This window comes from Motacilla alba, chromosome 1 (assembly GCF_015832195.1).
Source record: "Motacilla alba alba isolate MOTALB_02 chromosome 1, Motacilla_alba_V1.0_pri, whole genome shotgun sequence".
NCBI classification, from domain to species: Eukaryota; Metazoa; Chordata; class Aves; order Passeriformes; family Motacillidae; genus Motacilla; species Motacilla alba.
Window position 1 is genome coordinate 114,561,532 of NC_052016.1, and position 25,327 is coordinate 114,586,858.

The 25,327-nt window shown below is 37.7% G+C and overlaps 1 protein-coding gene across 9 annotated transcripts in view; it reads right to left on the minus strand.

Moving 5' to 3' along the window:
• DMD (dystrophin) overlaps nt 1-25,327 on the minus strand; it is a 1,161,005-nt gene that overhangs the window by 768,627 nt on the left and 367,051 nt on the right. For all 9 annotated transcript variants that reach the window (XM_038157590.1, XM_038157575.1, XM_038157541.1 and 6 more), the window contains exons 3-6: nt 18,503-18,595; nt 17,519-17,596; nt 14,459-14,551; nt 7,272-7,444 (exon numbers count right to left, since the gene is read on the minus strand). In XM_038157590.1, the coding sequence (XP_038013518.1) occupies nt 7,272-7,444; nt 14,459-14,551; nt 17,519-17,596; nt 18,503-18,595 (437 nt within the window). The remainder of the gene's footprint in view (nt 1-7,271; nt 7,445-14,458; nt 14,552-17,518; nt 17,597-18,502; nt 18,596-25,327) is intronic.

Here is a 25,327-nt window from a genome sequence, read left to right on the forward strand (position 1 = left end):
CACTGTCTAATTTCTTCTGAGAGGGGAGTGATTTACATACTAACGGCTAAGTTATTCCAATTTATTTTGCTCCTCTCTGCATAGATGCTTAAACATTAGAGTTTTCTCCCTTCCACGTGTTCCATTACTCCAAAATACTAATTAATACTAATAAAATTTAATATTAAATGTGTCTGGGGACAGGTTGGAGAAGGGAGAAGAAACTTAGGTAGTAATGTCTGGGTTTACTTATGGGTGGATAAAGTCTGTGATCCCATAGACTAGCTTGTGTACTAAAACACACACTATGTGTACATAACTACTAAAAAAATATTTTTGGCCATCCTCCTTTAGCTGGGGATGGATTTATCATTGCTCATAGCAGCCCACATGATGCTGTGTTTCCAATTTACAGATAAATAGCAAGCAGAGCAAACCAGGCATTACCAAAGGCTGCTTACACAAAATCAACACCTTCTATTCTTCTCTTCACTCTGCCTTCCCCAAACCAGTGGGGGGCAGATGGGCAAGGGACTGGGAGGGGACATAACCAGGACAGGTGACCCAAAGCAGTAAAAGGGACAGCCCATGCCACATAACTCGCTCAGCCATAGTTCCTGGGCAAAGGAAGAGAATGAGGCTGGGGGGTGTTTGTCTGGGAAGGTGTCTCCTGCTTGAAGTGTGGCTGGGTACCAGTTACTGCCTTTGCAGCGCTTGTTTTGCTGTTCTTCTTACCTCCATGTATTAAAAGAGTCTCTATTTGACTCAAGAGTCTTCTAGCTTTCATTTTTCCTATTCCCTTCCCTGTCCTGGGGGGAACAGGGGGTGAAGCAAACAAGTGGCTGTTAAGTGCTCAGCTGCTGACTGGGGTCAAACCACCACACCCCTACAACCTTATTCTGCAAGCACACAACCCTTATTCCAAATTTTACACGAGGCATAGGATGGACAAGCTCATACAGCAAATTTAGCTAAGAGAGCACTGCAGTAACCAAAAAGCTGTCTATTATGACTGTCTTAAAAATCTTGGCAAGGATGTGTTAAATATAAACTACACAGACCAGAGTGTAAAAAGATTTGCTAAGAAAAGCCATTAGGACAAGGAGAGGAAAGAACTGTATCCAAGGTCCTACCTCCCCCTCAATTTTTTCTTTTTTCCTTTTTGTTTTTCTTTTAATTTGACTTAAAGTTCTAAGCACACCTGCAATGCTCAGAACAGCACATCATCTTCACATAATCATTTCTTGCTTGGTGAAACAATATTATATATATGGGAATATGCTTTTAATCAGTCAAGACTCCACTGGGCAAGAACATGAATATTTACAATTGCTCCTTGAGGAATGTCACAACATTGTCCTACCCCTCCTGAGAAAATCTCTGTCATCATTAATATTATCTCAGATAGTCAATTTCATCCAACTTTTCAATTGTGTAAACTTATCAACTTTTCAATTGTATAATCCAGAAGGGTATTGTCAAATTAACCTACCAAGATAGTTTGAAATTATTATCATGACATGATCTGTAGAGGTAGGACTCTCAATATCTGAGTTTTTGTTAGTTTGTTTTTGTGGTTTGTAGTTGTTTTTTTTTTCCTTTTAAAACCCAAACACTACAGCAGTCACAAGAGTTTCAAACAACATCACACCTTAGCACCAGGGTCGAATTTACACGCTGCCTGTGTGGAGGATATGCAGCATCTCTCTCCACTCACTACAGATGAGTAGACAGGCGTCTTCTGCCTGAGACACAGGCAGAAGAGAATTAGTAAGCTTTAGTATGGCACTGTCAGATTTCTTACCAATTTTCTCAGTATTGTACATAAAGCAGATAGCACAGACCCCAAGACAACTTATGAGGATATGGCCACCTATTGCAACTCGGTTCTGATAAGCACCAACTTCATTAACATAAAAATAAATTCAAAAACTCTCTCTACTCGAACAGCAATTTAACTTTCCAGATTTTCACTTTGTTGAAAGATTATGTTGCTGTACACATTTCAGTGGCTCTATCACTAGAATAACAGTGTCACAATGCCAGCTTGAAGCAGCAGCTTCTCAGTGCTACGTGTCAGGATGTTTCACTGAGTGAATTTATGTGGCAATACTGCCAAGTGTGATTGTGGGAAATATTATAGCCTAGGAGATTAATAACTGTGGTAAGTGGAAAATAGCTTTGGAAAATCCCTAAAACAACACTAAAACTGATTTTCAAATCACAACTCCTATTACCTTTCCTACTTAAAGGAGTTTTAAATACAGGAGTGAGAAGGTATGAAATAGTAAAGGAAAGGTTCGAAATGGAATACTGATTCTCTGCCTTCATTTGTCCTCTCCATATTGTTAAACAATACCAAGGGAGATGGAATTTAGTCTCATATCTGCACCTTGGGTCTTGCCTGAAAGGGAGCAAACCCACAGAAAAATAATCAGCATTTCTCACTCCTCTCCCTGAACAATACAACCACACACATTTTCAAAGAAGTCAGAATCAAGTAGAACATGGTGAACTCTGCCTAGCCATTCTGATCAGCTAGCCTAGCTCATCAGCTCAAACAGCACTGCTCATAGATTAGTTTACACAAGACCGTGGAGAGCCAAAATGGAAAGGTTTCAAGGCTTCAGTGGAGAAGTTTATATTGTAAAAATCAAAATTTCTATTGAATTTTTTTCTAATTTTTTCTATTTTTTTTCTAATTTTTTTTCTATTTTTTTTTTCCTAATTTTTTCTATTGAAATTAATTCAAAATTTCTATTGGTAATTTTTGAACCAGAAGTTGTTTCCTATCACAAGCAGAAAAACAAACAATAAAAACAAAAACATAAAGGGGGAAAAAAAGAAAAGTAAAGTAAAAAAAGAGACTCCCCTCAACTCCTCTGACCCTCAGTTACATAACTCAAAACAGAACTAGTTCAACCAGACTGAGAAAATTTGATCTGGTGTATACCATGGAGAAACAAATCCTGACAGACCCCTGTGCAGAAATTAAAGTCATGGATAAGACAAGCCACAAGTTTCCATTACTGTAGACAGAAAATGGTCATATTTAGACCATAAAATTTATCATCTCCGTTTCAATAGAAAAGCTGTGTGTTTCTTGCTTTACCTTTTTATACAAGAACATCTTGTATCTTCAGAACTCTCAAAATTGAAAAAGGTCAGGAGAGAGTAACTGAAACATAACCTAGTGATTTGCTAAAAAAATATTCTTTTCATACCTCTTCATCCCATTGTTTTTGCTTTTACTTTTCCTGTAAACTACTGAAGAATTTTTTTTTTTTCCTTTTGTCCAGGATCTCTTTCTGATGCCATTTTCCTTTCCTCCTCACCCTAGCCCCCTGAAGCAGAAACAGCTGCAGTGAAGTGCTCATTTGTAAGGCAGTCACCTGGCCTAAGTTCAAGCATTTTAAAGAAGCAAGCAGGAAGATAATGAATGCCACCTGCTCCCACTTCAAAATTCTGATTACAGGACCAGGAGAGAATAGAAAAAGAGCCCCAACAAAGTCAGAGGAAGTAGGTGAAGCTCTCTCTGATATCCAGTGGGAGGAAAAAGATTAAAAGAAGTAAATGGGGAAAGGTCTTTTTGATCAAGAGCCCTAAGAAGGGAGAGTTTCAACTGTAGAAGGACTGACCTCTCTTCAGCAGCAAAATATTTTAGTTTCTGTATATTCCTAGGGTGATGATGCCACTCCACAGCTGTTGCCCTGTTTTTGCAGTTCAGTGCAGAACATACCATTCCAGAGATCATGTGCCAGGCTTATATCCTGAAAATTCACCCTCTGGGCTCACTAATGTCCCCTTGGAGATTTGCCAGGTGACCTGTGTTCCACTGCTTCTTGCACTCAAAGCAATTGCTGAAGAGCCTAAATGTCCACGGAGACATGATGATTACAGAGATGGAAACATCTACCTAAAGTAACCCCTTAATAAAATGACAGAGAAAGAGCATTAGAGAAATCTGATCTGATCAAAACAGTAAGCTGAAAGCTAGGGATTGGTGGGATAGAAGACTATGAGAAATAAAGCTTCCCACTGCTCTCACAGCATAGTGGTCAGTGGTTCATGATAGTCTCTTACTTTATCTCAATCCATTTAAGGATGTACTTAAAATTCATTCAGATGCAGATTTCATATTACTGTCTGAACCTCTTTAAAAAAAAGAAAAAAAACCCAAAAAAACTACAAACCAAAACAAAAAGCCACCTGTCTATCACTGAAAACACTGTATTAGAAAAATAAAAATATCCCCACCCACCAAAGGAAAGGAACTGGCTTGAAAAATAAACAGCTTTAATGCTACCACAAAATCTACCCTCACTTTAGGAGAGCCTAAATATTATGGAAAAACCTCTGAGTAGCATCACTCTTTCAGTACTGGGGAGATTTTTGGTGTTTGGGGTTTTCTGCTGGGTTTTGGAGATTCTTTGGCTTGTTCTTGGTTTAGTTTTTGCACAAGTCTAGGAATAGAGCCAAAATTGGGGAAAAGTGCACACACCAGGCACCACATCCCCTGTATGAGTTAAATATCATACCTGATTTTCAAACTATAGCTACTTTTCCTTGTGACTAACTCTGCTTCCATTCCTGCCAATGCAGAGGAATAAAGTCAGCGGATTAAAATGAAAAAAATAAGAGAGCATCTGGACAAAACTTTATGGAGAACAAGGAAATAGACAAGAAAGAAGTGGAACAGGAGAACTGGAGAAATAGGGAATTCAGACCAAAAGAAAAAAGGTAGAAACTGGAAAAATTGAACAGGGAAAACAGAGGAGATGAATTCAGAGGTGTTTGTCATCAAAGGGTTTAGCAGTCTATGTAAGTAAATAACAAAATATTTATAAAGCATAGGATGTGTGAGACACCAGGTTTCTCTGAGAATTCATGTAAATCACTCTTAGACAACTTTTCTTCAGTGTATATTAAAACTGTCCTTTTTAGGCACTAAATCTAGGACACACTAACACTCAAGTCTCTAATGTACCTGCATCTTAGAGTGATTGAATTAGGCTCCTTAGAGAAGATTTTTTTTTATTATTATAGGATACAGGTAAGAGCTCCTGAGCACTGAATGTCCTCATGTACCTATTTAATTTATTCCATCTGGAATTTTGAAAGACAATTCAGTGTTCCCACACACTAAACATGAAATGCAAAGTCAACAAAAATCAAACATCATTGGTTCATCTTAAAAATTACTGCATCAGGGATTTGGAGGAAATGGGGAAATAAAACTCTTGCAGAGAACTTAGTGATTTAAGTCCAGAAGATGACTGGTGCGTCTTGGAGACTTGCCTCCAGGAATCTGACTGAACACTTGCCATTTCCCAGATAAGTGCAGTAACTACTGGGCAACAGACAAGACTTCTGTGGAGTAATTCTTCACTCCTATTGAAAATAGGCTCGCTGTGCAGAGAGCTATGCAAGATTTATGGCAGCAGACAGAAGAAGAGTAAAAGCAGGCTTAAGTTTTGCAGCCCTGAATTACAAAACCTGAATAAAACACATAAATTCCAGTAAGCAGAAAATGAATGTTCATCTGGTGAACTTCGCATTGAACTGAACACAGCAGTCCATAAAATCTGACATAGGACACAGAAATGTCTCTAGACAATCCCAGTCCCGTTTACTGGCAACTGCACTCCCCAGCCAGGGACTGATCCTGAATAAATTCCTCTGGTCAGACTTCTGAATAAATTCCTACAGAGAAGGACAAAAAGGAATTTCTGATTACTGACTTCAGACACCAGACACTACATGGTCCTGCAGAGCATGCAATCTGAATGTCTGAGTATCAGATACCCTAATCAGGAAACAACCTGATATTGTTTCTAGGTGGAAAGATGTTGTGGAAAGATGACTGAGGGTAAAATTGGAAGAGATTGAGAAGCTGTATTCACATCTTAAGGGATGTTACAATGGTATGGAAATTTTAGGGAAAAATACAGCTGTGGCTCCCTGGATGGAATGCTGCTGGTGTATTTGAAACCTGTTCTGGGATGATTCCCCACACAATGGGATTGTTTGTCAGGGTTTCCCATTGTCTTGGGATTTTAGAGCCCTCCTCACCATCTTGCCTTTGTTCCCAGCTGCCACGTGGAGCAGCATGTGGAAACAGCCATCATCTTGTCTTTGTCTGGGGAAGCCACATGTACGTGACCTGCAGGGAGCATCCCTCATCTTCTTCTTGTCCTGGCTGCCATGGGGAGATAAGTCCCTTGACTACCTTGGCTACCCTCCTTAGATGGGGTAACCATCTTTTTGCAAGAAAAACACCCTCTCTGTATATTTTGTTATCATTATTGCTGTTGCTGCTGTGCATTTCTTATTCCACTGCTGTTTGCTTTCAATAGACTGTGATCCCAACCCAAAGTCTGCTTTTGTTCCTCCCTTGCTAAAGGGGGCAGAGGGAAGGGAGGGGCTTATTTGGAATTTAATTTCTGGATGGTATTTAAACCACTGCACAGTTAAAAAGTCCAACTGTCTAATAACTTGAGCAGTCAGTGGCCCTGCAGGACAGTCCCCTTTAAGAGACAAATATATACTTAAGGCATCAGTAGCAGGGGAAAGAGGCTGGGAGGTTTATCATGTTGGGAAAAGCAAGTCTGCTTTAGAAGCAACAGTGGCAAGAACTGATTTTTTTTTTTTTAGATATATTGACTTGCACATCTTCCTTGAGCCACGTACAAAGAACCCCCAGAGAACTCTGAATCTCGAGAGGTAGAGTTTTATACAGCATAGACTAGAAGAAGGCAACTTCTGAGAGAGGCTAAAACCTCAAATCAGCTGGTGGAATAACATGAAAGGTTTTGAAAACAAAGGCTACCTCGTCCAGCTGCGTCCTTGTGAGGCAAATCCATACTTCCAATTCAACGGCTATGAGAGGCTTTCAACAAACACCACATTTTCCCCCTCTAAGTTCCCACAGGAAAATCTCCCCCCTCTGGGACAACCTCAAAGGCTTAGTTTTGGATCTACCCCCTGCTCTTCTCAAAAGTTTCCGAGTCTGTACTCCTTGAGACTACCTTCTTGGTATACAAACTGAAATTCCAGAAAAAGGATCTGAGCTGTGCGTATTCGGCTGTGCTGTCAAAAGCTCTCCCTCCACGAGAGGATTTAGTAGGACACGAAACGCAGCACCCAGGTCAAGGCAAACAGTCATTCAACGGAATGCTGCAACACCCACAGAGGAGGCAGCTAAACCCCCCACACCACAGACAGACCACCCTCAAGCCCTGCACAGCCACCTGTCACAAGCTTAGCGGAAAGTGCAAAGCTGCTTTTCCTACCTGTGGCTGTGGAGGAGCGCGTTGAAAGCCAATCCATCAGACCAGCTAGTGGTGAAATTGGTAACGCTGACCTGCGGGTAATTGCGAGTCGATTGACGGACCCAGCTCAGCAGAATCATCTCGCTGTTTGTCTGCTGCAGCCCAGCCATGATGCTTTTCATTACATCTTTGACCTGCAATAACAGGCAGAAGTTGATAAATGATTGAACTTATTAAAAGCTAACTGTTTCTCCTCTTGAAATGAAAAACCTTCGGTTAAATAAATTTCAACCCTAAAGAAAAACTGCTAAGTAATTAAAGAGCATATTTGTTTCCACAATGCAATGACAGCAATCAATTCTGAACGCTTAAAGAGAACAGCAACTGCCATGCATGAATTCACTCATCCCTTTGCCACAGGTGAGGCAGGGACAGAGAAAGCACATTTCTTAGCGTCATTTGTGGTAACAGAGTTCTTTCATACTAAATATTTCTCCCTGTGGCTTTCTTTGATCTGGAAATACACTCATAGTTAATATGATACATTACAGCTAAAGTTGATAAAATGATGAATAGCATAAACAGTGGATCACATTTTTGACTTAAAGGTGCAAAATATATTTTCATACATGCACTTGGATGAAAAGTCAATTTCATTGCATGCATTAAGAGTATTGCATATGTTTCAATTTTATTATTTTAATGAGGTTCATATTCCTTTTTCACTAGAGAGAGTTTACCAATCTACAGTTATTATTTTACAAAAATACTAAAGGCTTTTATAAATATTATCCTAGAGTCTGACATAATGCAGTAGATTTTCCATTTCCTATCAATTTCTTTACTAGTAAAAGAGCACATAAAACTTCTATTAAGAATTATTTTCCTGTAAAGTAGCACCTTTTAAATCATTTCTTTCCCCATATATCTTTTAGAATAGCAGCTCTTTTAAATTATTCCCTAAGATATAATTTAACTATAAAGTTGCTTATTGCTGCTTATTCACTTAGGGAATATTGCATTTCATTATCATTTTCCCCTTGAATTGCTCTGCTGCCAGTATCAGTCAGTCAAAGAACAACATTCATGACAGAATCTACTTTATGATAAAGTGTAGACCACTTGGAAACTGTAAAAATTGTAAGATAATATGCAGAAGCTGTAATCTGAAAGAACAGTCAACAATGACAATTGATACCATGACATTGTAGAAAAAACAGAGATAACCTTTCCTTGTTGAGTACAGTAAATTGCTCGCTAGTTTCACAGTAATTAATTCAATCATTTGATTTGGTGAAGATATGAATGAATTACTGAAATAACATTTTGGGTTTGCATCTCAGATGCATATTGACCAAACTGTATCAGTGCCCTTAATTTTCCTTTTGAGACTTAGGTGTAAACTTTATTTTATATGTTATAAGTTTCTAAGATGGAAGGAGAAATTTATCCTCCAAATTTCCATGGGATACGTTCCTGACTTTAGTCTTAAGATTTTAATTTGCACCAATGAAAATTAATATAAATTCTGTCAGATAAGAAGTTTTTATAGTTGTCTCCATTTTTACATCAGGAGACAGAAAATAAAGTGTAAGAAAATTAGGAAATATACTCTTTACTTTTGCTTCATATGTCTGAGTGGATGTTTTGCATTTCTTGACATTTTAAATGCCTTTACTTTTGAGAGATGCCCAAGTTGATTTACATAATGTAGCAAGAAGCTGAGACTTGGCCTCTGTATTCCCAGGCACCTTCACTACCATAAAAATACATAATCTTGTTTTTTTCATTAATCTGGATGATAGAAAAGAAGAAAACTTTTGTAATTAGCATCTGTTGCACCAAACATAAGCAATAGGAAAGACTAGAAAATACCAAAGTTAAGGAGACTTGTCCAAGCTAAGATTCCATTGCTCATTTTGTTTTTTAGCATGTGCTTATATTTACAAATGCAGATTTATCTGAATATTATAAGCAAACTCTAACTTCTGAACAATACAACACACACTTGCATTAAAGGATAGCTGAATGAATGCAGGAACACTATATTTAGAAATAGAAGAGTTCATAACACAGAATGGATTATGTGTTTGAGCTGACATCAAAGAGAAAGGACCCACGTCTGTGAACAGAGATGATCAGACCAAACTAGTAAAAAAACAGGCCATCACGAAGGCAATTATTCAGAAGAAGCCAGGTAATAAGTCCAAACCCAGCATTTATTTTTTACTTTTCCATAAATGAATACAAACCAGTTTCAATCTCACCTTGTTGAGTTACATATGCTTACAATAGATAAAGTTTTGCTCTCCTTTCTCCTCTATTTCTTTGCAACAGTGAAGACTGTTAAATTTATGATTTTTTATTGCCTCCTAGGGAAAGTCAGACATTTAAAATAACAGAGTAAATGGGTCTGACCTCATCCTGAATGGAATGCTGAGGCCCCTTCCTCTTCAGTGGGAATTGGTGGATAACTCCACTTCTACGGCTGGAGCCGCCTTGTCCACCTGAGTGTCCTGAGGGGCACTGCCATCCCACCCCCCCGGCACCTTGGCAGCAGCACATCACACCCTGCAGCACAGCTCCACCCTGCCTGCAGCATGGCTGGGTCCTGAAGCAGGATCAGCACCTGAGCACAAGAGTGCTGGCTGATATTTTGGTGGAAAGGAAGCTTTTTGAAGGCTTCTTGGTTAAGATGTACTGCTGGGAAAATGGCACGCACAGACGTGCTCATGTCAGCCCGAAGAGCTTTCAGACAAACTCCCTCAGCACCCAGGCACAGTACTGCAGCTGTTTCAAAGTGCCTCTGCTTCACGCTGTCAGGTGATGAGTTGACCTCTGCTACTCATTTCTTTTTCACCTCTCCTTTCTAAAGCAGTGCATCCTGGCAGGACACAAAGCTCTCAGGTGTGGGAAACTCTGACTTCCAGAGAACAGATATACTTGGTCTTCCTGGGGAATAGACATTTGCTGTGGCAATAGGAAAAGATGAAATTTTCATAGAAGAGGGGGAAAGGGCAATACAGACATCACTGTGATGGCTTCAGAAATGCCAGGCTGCCAAAAGGAAAGCTGTGGACAAGAATGAGAGCACTGCTATTCTTGTCACCACATGAAGACAGTGGCCAAAAGCAGCACAGCCAGCCCTGGCTCACAGCAGCAATGGACCCTTGATCTTCCCACTGCAGGGCCATGCCCTGGAATCTGGGTATGTGTGGTTGTGTGTGTAAGATGACAAGGAACGCAGCACGATCTCAGGCTCACACTACATCTCATTCCCCTAAAACTAACACTCAGACATGTCATATTTTATAAGACTGGCACAAGGCTTCAGTACGCCAGACCCTAGAAGAGAGGGAGGGAAGAAATAATCTGAAAAGAAAACTGTTCTCAAAGCAAGAATTTTTCATTTTTCTTAATAAAATAGGAACTTTACATCTCTCTGACAGAATCACTTAGCATTTTTTACTTGCAAGATTTCAAGACTGCATAGATTACATTTTTATAGGTAGAACCACTAAACTCTTTCCAAGTACATTTGATAGAACACTTTTAAGGACATTTTCATAGATATTCAAGACACCTATCAAAGTAAAGGATATTCTTTGTTCACTGATTCAAAGTGGATTGACAGAAGCATTTCATTTCCATATTCCAAAATTGAAATTAAAATGGTAATTCATATTAAAATACTGACGTGCACAATAACCCTGATGCTTTTAGTAAGTCTCCAAATGAGGCTGTCAGGCTGTTGAAATGCTCTCCTCTGAAATATTTTCCTTATGTATAGATCTATTATTTTACGATTTTTCCCAGCAAAAGTCAAAACTTGGGCCAAATATTTTTGCTAGGGGTTTCCTTTTATGCTTTACATGAAAATAAGTTCACTCCTAAAAACATAACAATTTATACACTGCCGTATAGAATGTTTTTCAACTCTTAAGGGAGTTCATTAAATATAACAGTTCACAAATTAATAGTTTTCCTCAGTTTTTACTGAAATGTTACTGCTGCAGTGATCACAGAGCTGGGAGAAAGAGGGCAGCAGCTTCAAGGAAACAGAGTCTGATGGATTCAGTACCACAAAGAGCTTTGGCAGCACGTGCTCAACTCAGAATGACGGTTCAATTTCAGGGAAAATTTTATTAATAATCTGAAAAAACCAGGCTAGATAAGAAAGAACACAATCACTGCAGGGGACACAGAAAGCCATGATATTTCTGCTGCACAGATGCACTGATCTACCACCTCTACTGCTGCCTCTCCTCAATGGGACTGCTGAGATCCATGTGGATTGGTACTGGCATTATTCCTTTCAAGCACCTTTCTTCTTCCATCTGTTTTTTAAAACTATTTTTACACAAAGAGATTAATATTTTTTAAGAGACCATCATGTTGTCATATGTAAGTACAGTTGTGTCCTTATGTGGTCCTGGCTGCAGGACACGAAACTGGAAAAGCTTCTTGCCTGTTCATCTACAACAAGACACAGTGCTCACACAAACAATAATCCCATATCTTTTTTTGTTGTATTTTGTTTCAGATGAAGACAGATGAATTTCCTCTAAGTGACTCTTCACAGGGTCTGCAAAAGCGGGACTGCACCAACAAACACCAACCACACAAGGATGCACTAAATCAAATAGCCTGTGTATTCCTATTTATTTGTCTTTAGGCTTTCAGACTACAAACAAATGAAGTAGTCTTGGTATTTTACCAAGCTGAGACAAGTGACAGATGAGTTTGGTGGCCCTGATTCTATATGAACACCTTATTGTGTTCCCAGCTGCCTCTTGCCAGGGACAATCTGTGATAGGCAAACCAATAGGAAGAAGAATTTCTTAAGAAATGTACAGCTTTATGTCACCACAGGTTCTGCCAGTATGAGCATATCTACCTATAAACAGGGAAGAACAATCACAAACACATTCTAGATCATGAAATTAACTTCAAAATTTGAAAGAAAATCTGGAAAAGAACAGACTTTCTCCACAGAGCTGTAAATAAGCAAATTTACTTTGAACTCTTCCAATACATTGAGGGAAATAGGCAGCAAATTAATGCCTTGGGGTGTTTTGGCTTTTTTAAGGAGAAAAGCCAAAATATAAATCTGCTTTTTTTTTTTAAATTAATCATCATTGAGCAACAACATCAACAGGGTTATTATTTACTAATGGCTTCTTGTTGTCAATCAGGTTTTAGCTAGTTTTTAGAAAAAAAAAACCTTAAAACTAAATTCCAGAAAAATTATAATCTTATTTACAGAAATTTAAATAAAAAGAGAAGTCCAGAAGGTGCGTGTCACTTTCAGTACTTCTTGACTAGAAAAATTGAAACACAGTGATGCCAAACGGATTTTTGCCTTTTTGATTCTATATATTCTTATATATTTCTAGTACTGTAGCCTATTGTATAACTGCATGGATTTGTAGCTAGCTTTTCACCTACTCTGTTAGACAGAAAGACAAAATACATTCCTAAAGGCTCCAGTCCTAATCTGGGAACCAAGATTAAAACAGCACCTTGAGACACTTTCACATAAACTAAGCATAGTTAGTATCTAAAGCCGGGGCTTCTGGAAAAGGGTGGAACCAAGGGGGGAATTACCTCATTACCTGTGCTTCTAATTGGGAATGTTTGTCAAGCATGCTAATTTACTAAACTTATAAAACTGTGTTCTCTCTATGTGGGGTGGGCATTTTTCCATACTTGCTGCTGAGGGCTCCAGGTAAAAACTACATTTTGCATGTCCTCCTATACTAATATTGCCTCAAAAGTGTGTTGTTCTATTTCTAGATCTTTACAGCATCACAGAACTCCAAGTATAGACTAAACTTGGACTGAAATATGACTGTGCTGACAAAGAGTCGCACTTTTAATCACTGCTGTGCAAATGTGATCCTTTCATCCATGCATGGTTGAAGCTGAACCATGGGCACCATCACAGCAGTTATCACCAGGCTCAAGGTGAAGCTTGAAACGGATCACTTTTGCACTGCAAACAGAAGGTTTTTGGTTTTGACAAGGATGCTCTCAAAAATCTCATCAGGCTACACCAGAACCTGTGTCTTCTGTGTGTCTGTGCAAGTACATGTTAAAAGGAATGGTGGGAGTGACTGAAAAGAAATTAGTAAGCACACAACTAATACTAAAAGCACACCTTTAACACTGCTTCAGGATAAAATATGAAGAAAACAAAATATTAATTTGAACACGGTTAGTCATCTCACTCCATAATTTATTCAAATTAAAACAGAGATTCAAGGATTTTGGTAAAAGTTTTATAGCTAGGTATCATATTCCATCTGCTCTTAATAAGTAATTTAGACCAATTTTATGCAATTAAACTAGGAATATTGGAACAGGAGACAAAGGAAGAAGTGAGTTAACAATCTGCAGCTTTTCTCTGTTACTATTGTCCTGCAAAATGAGAATAAAAATGTTCCCTGCTCAGATGAATGACACACATCTTATTTTTGATAAGAGTCATTCAGTTTTAACATCTTTTAAGCTTTTTTTCCCACTACCTTTTTTTATTCTATAAAGCACTTGTGGATTACTGCTCGGGGAACACAGTCAACACTAATGGACAGACTCTTAGCCCAGATTCATACAAACACACGGGTTCAGAGCACCAAAGTGACAGATCTTTTTGAATTTTGATTTTACTGCCATTTCAGAATTTTTTTTAGTTAAGTGTCCTCATATACCACACTGGTTTTTATGAGATCCATTTCATATTTCTCCAAAGAGAAAGGAAGCTAAATGAGCCACATCTGCTTCAATAAATAGGCAGTCTAGCAGCTTTTTAGTGTTCTGAAAATAATTCTTGGCAAGATAGGTCAGCAGCAAAAAGAAACTGATGAGATTATTTCATTAAAGTAGAGAAGTCACTCTCTCTAAGATACTAAAAAGAAATCCACATTGGCTTTGTCTATCCATTTTTGTTAAGACAACTCGATATAAATCATCTTGCAATATCTGACTGCGATATTACAGTCAAAAAAGTTTCTGCTAATCCTGTAAAACTATTTTGTCTTCTTAATATCGTCAGTATCCTTGATAATATGTAAGCAGACTGCCATTATATTTGCTAATTTCACACGTTGCAATGTCTGTTTACTTTGCAGGTTGTTGCTGGATAATAATGGAGAGAAGATCAGTGGAATAAAGGCATTTCTTAGGAAGCAATGAGCAGTGCCACTCACCTGCCAGTGGAGGATTATATTCCAGATCAAACCAAGGGTCAGCTTATGATTTCCATCCACAATATCTGAGCTCCCTATATTTACCAAATCAACCTATTATAGAAACAAAAAGTTGCAAAAGATTAGCAAGAAGCATAAGAGGCTGGAAGGAGATGAAAGGATAGGCTAAGGTAAATCTCCCATTTGGTTTCTGTTGTTCCATAAACATACAACTCACATTTTATAAATGGCACAATTAATGTTCTGGAAAAAAACAGCAGCGATCCGGAGTTCCTATTATTCCACTTACAGCATGTTGTGAAACATAAAATGAAAAGCAACAGTTGTAATAACTCAAATATCTTTTATACGAAGCTCCCACAATTACAAATTACACAGACAGAAAAACTGCTGTACTCTGCTTCATACTACCTTACATAATACAATTTTCTGAATGTTAACACACACACATCTAGACACTGTAAGAACCTACAAACCCAAGACATTGTATATTTAATTAAAACAGAACTTAATTTTCCTTAATGAAATTCCATGATGTATAAAGAAATGTACAGGATGTGCTCTGGCATACAGATAGAGCAGTGAGTCTTTTCCATCATCCAGTAATGTTGTTTTTCATAATTTTATCTTGCATTTGCAATTTCATAATGCATCGTTATTTACCACCACGGTGAAAATAATTCCCATAATATACCATAAAATAATCCACCATAAAGAAAATAATTCTTTCCTCCACATGGGAAATTATCCTTCACCCTCCCCCACTTTTTGTACTATCTGAGTAAGGAAGCCAAACTCAGGGTTCTCAGTGGAAGACTATAAGCTGTCCTACACGTTTGGATAGAAATACGACTCTAAAATTGGCATCCTAGCTGTTTCATAGATGCAATTTTTCATGGTCAGAACTGATGGTTTCTACTGCAAAGTGCTCCATTCCTTCACAAACTACATTCTGCAATGTCTATTGCACTTCTGAAGTTATTTGAAGTCACATCTGCAAATTGAATAAAGTTTTGCACCCTCATACCAAACTGCTTTATTTTAATTTTTGGTGTTTTTTTTTTTTTTTCTTTTTTTCCAATGCATCTATATATAGGTCATTTTTACAAAACACAAATCAGATATTTTATCAAGAACTCTAAAACCCTTAAAGAGCTCTTTTCTTTAAGAATTCCACATTTTGTACTAAAAGCGCACACAACTGGCCATCTGTTCTAACCATCAATGTTTTTTGGAATATTTCCCAAATGGAACTTAGGCTTTACATGCTGAATTTAAAATGGAATCCCCTGCAGCTAGTGACACCCTGCAATCAGGGCAGTTTATTAGGGCAGTGCCTGCATATTCTACAGGCCAAATCCGTTTTTGGAAGCGCAAGCCTGAGCACACGGAGCCCAGTCTGTTTCCCTGAAGCAGAGAAACATTGCCCAGTTTGCCACAGGCTGGCCTAAGCCTGTACTGGGGCAACCCCCCACCCCTACATCCCCCATGCTCCCCCTCAACACTGTCCCTTTTTTTGGGAACAAAAAGCCCGTGAAATGGATTGACTGGAAGCAGCGTTGTTCAGCCTTACCACCCAGGTGACTACAGAGCCTCAGAGCAAAGATGGGCTATGTCAGCAGGAAAATCTGCACTAGTCACAGGCTTTAATTCACTTTAGAACAATTGACTTTGCATTTTTGAAGTCCCAGAGGAATAATGTGTCAAATTATTGAAGCTTAAGGAAGTTATTTCAGAGGCAGGTCTTTTGATTTCATGCAAGATACAGGATATCTTTATATGCACTGTACCCATTTTTATATAGTTTACAAAGTTTTCATTGTATGAATATAATGACCACTGGATGACCACTTCACTTTCTGAAACACTGGTTCTTCTTCTATCACCTAAAACTAAAATATTCTCTGTTTTCTTCCCAGATTTGAAAGGGACTTTCCAGATTTGTGTTCTGGAAAATGAGTGAGGAGCATACCAGTGGGTTCATCGGATAGGTACTGAATACTTCAAAAAGTATTTCCCAGTATTATTTGCAACCAGTTATGCAATCAAAATCTTCTTGTATAGTGTGAAATAACATATTGATGATTTTTTTTTCCCAGTAATGTCAAATGTCACACATTTTGAAAAATTAGAAGCTTTTCCTTCTATTTTACATCAAATGCCACCAAATAAAAAAGAAAAATCAAGCTGGAGGTCTTTATGTCAATCTTGTAGGGTCACTTTCATTTATGTACAAATTTTTAGGTGGATTACCTTAGATTTATAAAATCAATAATTTAATTCAGCACTTGAAATCAAGAATTAGTGACCTCCTGCAGCTATTAAGAAATCCAATATACAGAACAGAATGCATTATCTTTGCTTTGTCATCTCTTACTGTGAAGTTTAAGCAAGTGTTATAGTTTCGTTTTTGTTTTTAATTTATTCTTGAGGAGAGTTATGATGAAATAAGTGGGCCAGACAAAATGTCTGCTAAAATTATGGGTCCATTGGAATGCCTGCATAAGGAAGATAATATGAGAATATTTACTCAAGAATGATTCACAGGATACTGGCTTGAAAAATCAATCTTTACAAAGTAGAAGTGAAAGGGATATTGATATGATTAGTGTTTTGAATCATGAGAGACAGATACCTTTGAAACTTAAAAAAAAACTATTGTAGGAAAAGCCTTGGGTTTTCAGGTTCATAATTGTCAGAGATTGTGAGCAAATATTTTGATAGGCAGCATCTTGTAACCAGCTATGTTTGACTTCTTGTATTTAACGTTTAAAAATTTATTTTAAACACCATTCATTAGAATAAAATCATGTAGGCTGACCTGCCTTCAGACAGCATCCATTATAGATGTACTAGCCAAAATTTGCTGGAAGAGGATTTTAAGCTCCTTCAAACACCTCCGACCCTGATGCTGAATGGGTGAGAATCCAACCCACATTGATAAAGCTGCTTTGACTCCAGTACTTCTCTGCTAAAGACCAAGGTGCTTGATTCAACACCTACAAAACACTTTTTGGGCTGTCTACAAGCAGATCTGAGCCTGTCTGGCTGAATACTCACATTGTTTCTCTGCAAAACGTGGATTGCTTTGTTGACATTGTTCAGAGCATGAACTCTTGTGGAGCCTTTTTCTTTTGCCTACAAAGAAAGTAAACCAACTTGACCGTCCATAATCAGAACGTAGAGTACACTGTACGTAACTCAAACCTTACATTACACCTGTGGTTTTCTATTTCACACCTTAATGAGAACAGAATATTAACATATGCTGGGATTATGCAGCCACCAACATGAAATAAAGTCAGTTGTGAAACAAACTGGATCCACAGAGAGAAGGTAATTTTCAGTGAAGGAATCATTACAATGCATATAAAATTAGCTCATTATAGATTCCTTTTATCGTGATTAGTTGTCTTCTGCATAGCACAATTTAAGAGCATTGGTATGGCAACTAAACAGATCCGTTTGTGTAATATTTATGTACAAGTATACTATCTCTGGATTTTGATTCTCAATCTCCCACCCTTCCTATGAGAAGATGCTGTACTTACAAATTCCAACCAGGAACACAAGAGAAGACATTAAAAAAATGTGTGTGACTGTGTCACTTTAGAAACTCCAGGTTAATGAGAGTTAGCAGTTCTCTCTTTTCAGACAAGTACAATCAGACAAAACGGACCATATGCATGACATCAGAAAACCATTCTAATTCTGCACATTAAATTCTATTCCAGCTAAAACCCAGATATCTAAATGAACCCTGCCTCATTCTTGTTTTTCAGTGCCACACTTAGTAAGTGCATCCAATAAAGTAAAATATTTTCATTTCAATTATAGGCCTTGCAAAGTGTTATTGCAAAGCTATCTAATACTGCTCTCAGTCACAATGTTTACTCAATTTCAAACGAAACTGAAACCTATTCAGGCCCCTAAAAATAGTTTCCACAGGTCCTCATCAATGGAAGAAATTGGTGCATATCAACTACTACAATTATCACAACATTAAGATTTCAATATTCAGTAAATGTGTTACAAAGCACATACAAGTTTTTGGCCTGTAAGGCATTCCAGGAGCTCCAGAAGTCTTCGTCCATCTCGAAAATCATTAAAAAGGTCTTCAATGTGACGTCTTCCAAACTGAAATGAAACAATCCCTCTGGTTAGTTCAAATGACAAAAATAATAATTTAAAAAACCCAGAAAGCTGTAAAAAGCCAGTGTCAGAATATATATTGAATGTAGGACCCAAAGCAAAAGAGGAAAATACATTTAAGCTCACAGGATTCTTACACATATATCTGTCTTAAACAGGGCTCTCTTGTTTAAGAGAAAATGATGCTTACTTTATTTCAAGTACATGTCATTATTTCAAATAAATAAGCCAGAACTAAATACTAATATATCTAGAAAACAAAGAAGACTTGGCAATCAAGGTGTGAATCAGGAACAAAATAGGAAAAATAATTAAAAAAAATAAAAGAAAAAGCAAGAAAAGAAACAAGAAAAAACCCAAAAAACCAAACAAACAGGAAGTGATATAAAATTTAAGTGCCTAGTACGAGCTTGATGTGCCAGAAAAAACACTGGAAGTACACAGAGAGAGATGAGCCAGACTTACTGTAGTCAGGATCTTAGAAACAGATCTATGTTCACAGGGCATGAAACTGTACAGGATTGTAGCCTTATTGCTCTAAGTGGCTGAGAAAACTCACATTTTGTACTTAGCATCAGTGAAAGATGAAAGGAAATACTTGTGATTTTTCCCCATATGACAATGATAAGAAAAAATTACTCTTTCTAAAATTCAAATCAAGTTTCTGACCTGATGTTTGAATAAAACATGAAATATTAAAATATAGACATATTTTTTATAGTCTAGTCACTGAGCAAGTTTTATGTGCACCCATAAATTTTTAGATACAAAAATATCTATGAGGTATTTTTTAGATATTTTTGTATGTAGGAGAGCTATCGAGAACCACAATAAAAAGTAGTGATTATCTTGTTCCATGCAAAATAATTTTACATGTCCGCATTTTTTCCAATTTGCGAAGTTTGATGGATGCTTTGATTGATTTGAGAGCAAGTATCTGTATTCTAATTTTCTAGAACTGATGCCATGATGACCTACATTGCACATCTTGCATTTTTACCAGAGAGCAACGTAAAATTTGGAATCTGTGTCATAGAGAAAACATTTGCTTTCCTGTCAGCAACGCTGTTCTGGTACTCACTGCAACCCTTATTAGAGCAAGCTGGGAATTTTATGAAAAACATATTTTGTTACGAAGTACCAATTCGTTTGGAAGGTAACTTGAACAGAGGACAGAATTAAGGACAGTATCCAGTTCTAAATTAATTTTTTCTCATCAATACACAGTTATGGGTGCAGCACTGACTTGAGTGTATTAGCTATTCTGCCATGACCTTTCTCTCTGGCTGCTCTTCTGAAGCAAAAGCTCCTTTAATCCCTTCATTTTTCGCTAAATCCCTGTTTCTGTTTCATGGAACAAACAAATTCACAACATCACAAATTTTCAACAGCAGTGGGAATCCTTGTTTTCTAGACACACCGTGCACAACCCGTTCCAACTAAGCTAATTTCTATTTAGCACACATGATGCCACTTTATTACATATCTGAAAACCAGTCATGAACAGATACACAAATGATTTACTTGCACTACTCAACACCTTGAATTACTGTTTAAGTAATAACGCCCAGAAACTCTATTTCGTGCCTCATATTTGGTATAAGAAATAGTTTTATAAAAATGTTTTACATTATGGGATGAAAAATCCTGTGCCTGTTTGTGAGTCAAGTCATGCACAGAATTCCTGAACCTGTAGGACAAAGTTAAAATTAAAACATGCAACTAAATCAGAGACCTTATTTTGTTCCATAATCTTGCAGAACAAAAGTCATTTTTGCAGAGGGGAAACAGAAGATCTATGCACTTTAGGGAAGCTTTTTCAGATTCTTTAGAAAGTTGGAGTGATCAATGGGCCCTTCTGCAGCACTATGAAAGAGTTGTGCCTACCATGCTACTGGATTTCTCTGGCAATGTGAGCACAACGACATTCTGACAACAGAATACAATCATACTGGTTAGTATCACACAGGAAAAGCAGAACTAGCCTTCACAACTGCCTGTGTCTCTGTCTTTCCTTCTTTTTGCAGCATTTGAGGTATTCATAACGTTTATGCTGAAATCAATCTAGCCAGTCAAAAATTCTGCTTAACAAATAATATGTTGTTTTGGGGTGGTTTTTTTTTTGTTTGTTTTTTTTTATTTTTTTTTTTTTTTTTGGTAAAGCTTTTAGAAAGAAAACAAAGACACAGCAAAGCAGTATCCCCAGCAGGACATATTAATTACAAATGTATTACAAGTAAACCTTAAACCAAAAGTTCCATTGATTTTTTAGGGTCTTAGAAGTATACCTTCCATTAATCACAACTAAAAACACACAAAGGCACCCTACACTACTGCCACATATCTCATTCTAGACCTGTGGAAGGCTGTTTTTCTGGCAATGGGGTAATTATGTCTCCTTCCTCAAACAGACTGAATGTCTTAACTGGATGGGCATTGCATCCTGAGATATAAAGGGCTCAAAGTTGCATCAGGTAAATTTATTGTGTCATTGGAAAGTGTCTGTTAACTCAAACTTTTGGAAACAGTGGAAAACCAAGCATGGCTTGCAAAACAAATACCTAGTCATTTGTTATACATTCTTGCTGAAAAAAAGATTTCTAAAAAACTTTTTTTGGTTGTGACCTAAAACCACTGCCCTTTACCTAAGAGAAATGAAAATGTTCGGAAGACTCTCCTCGACCATTTGTTATTCATGTTGATTTATTACTCGCCCTGTATTACAAACTTATCCAAAACTTAAATTTAAAGAGTGCCCAGGAAACTTCCACCTGAATTGTTGGTTCTCACTCAATTGTCTTTCTGCAACACCACAGCAATGGGAGAGATGGGGAAACATGAGGAGTACAGGACACAGGAAGGACTAAAGATATTTGATGTGTGGAACAAGGTGACTTTTCACCTGAAGCAGAAATTCCTCTCTAGAAGTAGAACAAAATTAAAACCTAAGATAAGACTTTGTTAAAATCTGAACTACTAGAAAGACTCGGGATTTAAGTACATGGCAGTTTTATATATAATTTTAATTTACTGTCTTTGAGTGAAATAAAGATGAAAACACAAACTTTCTCCGATAACTGATAGAGCTGTTGGCTGCAACTGCTTATCTTTACACAACACAAGGGGACCTGAAGGAAATCCAAGGCATCTATTTTAAGAGAAAATTACCAAAGAAAACATGACACATACAGGAAGATGAGATTCCTGTTTTATTGCGGATTAAATTAACCCTCCAACTTAAATAATGATTGAGGAAATGAATTCACAAATTACACTGGTATGGGAAAAAAAAAACCAACACAAAACTACCCAAAACTACCCTACACCACACCATGGTTAACTGCATAAGCTGTAGTCTTAGAACTATGTGGTACTGTACAAGTAACATGTGAGGAAAATGTGGAATTTTCAGTAAATCTTCCCCCAGGTGTTGTAAGGGAGTGAAGCATATTTAGAATATTCCATGCAGTAACTCAACTGCGTGTATATAGTCTAGAAAGCTTTCAGTATTAAGAAGATTAAAATTACATCTCCGACGTGTTCCAAACTCAAACAGGGACTGAAACAACTTAATGTCAGAGAACATTACCTAAAAACCACAAAAGCTGGTGAAGAAGAAAAAAAAAAAAAAGGAAAATCAGGAAATACAGGAAATAGACAGAAACCAGTGTTAATAGATAACTGCAGATACCTAAATGTATTCAAACAAAAAAAAAAATTATCTCAAAACATCAAGCTTCTTCCTACTTATCTCACTGCTGTCTACTATCATTGCCATTCCTGTGTTCTTTCCAAAGACTCTGTAATAGACCTCATTGTCTCTATGTAAATCTTACAAATAAATTTTATCAAACAACTAAATTATTTAATCAGCTTATTCATCAGATACATTATGGAGGAAGCTAATATTGTGGGAAGCATTACATGAAAAGCTGGTGTTCTGTGAAAAGCTCTCCATTCAGAGATGCATACAAGTCAGTAATTATTAAAGAAATACAGAGAACATAATGAAATAATTAAAAAACCTTGCCCAGAGAAGGCACAAATACATCTGTTCATAAACATTGGCCCTCCAAGGTGTTAAAGCTCAAAAAAATGTGATTAGCATAAAACTCTCAGCAGCTTTATATTTTAGAACAAATTAGCAGAGGCAAATTCTTCATGAAAGGAAAGTGGAGCAAAGGGAAAGGAAACAGGAAGGGGAGAGTTGGAACAAGAGGGGAAAAGAAAGGAAAAGACAGCGATTAAGAGCACATGTTGAGGTTTAAGTGGGGCCACGGAGAGGACATGAGGAAGTGGGAATTAAAGCACACCCCAGCCCTAGAGGCACGGCTGTGGGAATGGCAGAGAAAAGCAATCACAAATGGGGGTTCCTTAAGGCAAGCTGTGGCTCCAACTTCCAGTGGACAGTTTGCCAGGCAGAAAGGAAGGGCTGATTATATTACTGACTCTGTGGAAAGGAGTCCTAGTCCACTTCCAGGAGAAAGAAGCAGGGAATCTTGTGATCAAGATTAGAGGGCCCTGCCCCCAGTCAGGTGGAGGAGAGGGATAACCAGGATTACTGGACTGTGTGGATCTGAGGGCCTGGGACATCAGCCCCACACTGGGCACCACAAAGACCTGTTCTGTTTAAAGCCCAGTTTGCTACTAAGCCCCACACAGCCCAGGGGAATGGGGCCTGGCAACTGTTACTGGATAGTGAGCAGCTGTGCATCACTTGTTTATCTTGGGGTTTATCTGTATGGTTTTTGGTTTTAATTTTTTTAATCACCATATTATTATCATTATTATTATTATATTAAATACATTATATATTATTATATTACTATTATAATAATTATTATTTTATAATAGTAATAATGATAATATTGCTGCTACTACTACTATTAATGTCAATTATTAAATTTTTATCTCAACCTAGAAAGTTCTCCTTTCTATTCTCTTCCCTGTTCCACTGGGAGGAGGAGGGAGTGTGGAGTGAGCAAGCAACTGCATGGTGCTTAGTTACCAGCCAGGCTTAAACCACAACAAGCCATAAATTTTCTCCTACAAACATGAAGCGTAGAAATGCGTTTCTATTTCCTAAGATTCATAAACGTGCCAAATTTCAAGCAATGAGCCCATAATAACAGCTCCAGCAAAATACATGATAACAGAAAATTGAAACACAACTATTATTTGAAGTTCTTTAATATGCTTATATTTTTACTATTTCCTAAAAATGTCATGTAACACATACACTTTCACTTTTTTTAAAGAAAAAATTAAAATGGTGAAAACTTGGCTGAAGAAGTCATCTCCGAATTTTCATTTTCTTTTGCAGACAAATATGCACTTAGATTACACTTTTTGTTTGAGGCAGACTAGACTGTAAGAAGATTATTACAGTAAAACAAGTTGGATGCTATTTCTTATGCATTTTACAATATTATTGGCTTATTATTATAATTTTACATTGGAAATCTAGCAACTGAAACTATCAGCAGATGGAGAGACAGGGAATATATTGAAAGAGAAAAGGCACCGTAAAGACAGAGAGTTCAAGGTTCATCATGGCACTAGACAAAAGGTTGAAGGTTGTACTAGGTGTACATAAGATCAGCTCACAATAAAACTAACAGACACAGAAGCCTTTCAGACTTTTAGGACGAGTAAACAACTGAGATTTGACCTCGGAACAAGACCTGTGACTCCACAAGGGACAGGAAGCCTGGACTGCAGAGCTCGGCAGGGAGCTGCAGTGCATTCCATCCACGCACTGCAGTGCATTCCATCTGCAGTGCATTCCATCCGCGCCCCCAGCACGCAGGGCTATGGCACAGAGAGGCACAGGGGCCCTGCAGCTTGGCCAGGACCTCAGAGTGCTGCTTGATAATGAAAAACCTTAAAATGCAAGGTACGGTCCAGAAAGGCTGAAGGACATAAACCATGAATCTTTATACAACTTTTTCAAGTAATTGTCTCAAGTGCAGTTTGTAAATCTTTAGATTTTGCTGAATAGATGTCAGTATGAAAGAAATTAAAACTTAGTTGGCTCACAGATGTTGCCCTTAGTAAGACTTTAAAGAATCAGCTTTTTCTTGCAGTCAAAATATTTGATGTTTCACTCTGTGAAACAATAAAGAAATTATATTGAGCTACTCTCAACAGATCTTTTAAGTCAGTTTTAATAAAAGAAGGACTATAAATACTTGTTCTTGCTCTGCTAAATATATTAAAAGTTCAGTTTCTCTCTCCAACATCCTTGCTTTTGGTTTGTTCAATTCTGCTGGGAAGCTCATCAAAGTGACTGACATTTTCTTTCATTGATGCTGGATTACTGTTACAGCAGAGAAGAATATTGTCCCACTCCAGAGGGAAGAAAGATGCGCCAGGCATTGTTTAATTAGGCCTTTGGTTCATGGACTCATGGGAAGCAGAACACAATGACTTGCCAGCCATGCCATCCTCTCTCCCTTCAGCACTCTTTTCCCTGTTAGAACATGGATGCACCCCTTCTGCTGCAGCTGAAACTCTCTGTTGGTCAGCTGCAGGTCAAACACAGCACAAGCACTGCTTCCTCACTGTCAGGGATCCAGTCTTTTTCCCAGGCCTTATGGTGGACATCTCTTCTTTGCTCTCTAACCTAATTTTTCAGGGAGTTACACAGAAGAGTAACTGATGGGACCACTGGAGAGGGAGCTGTAGCACCCTCCTCCAGAGATGCCACATTATCCT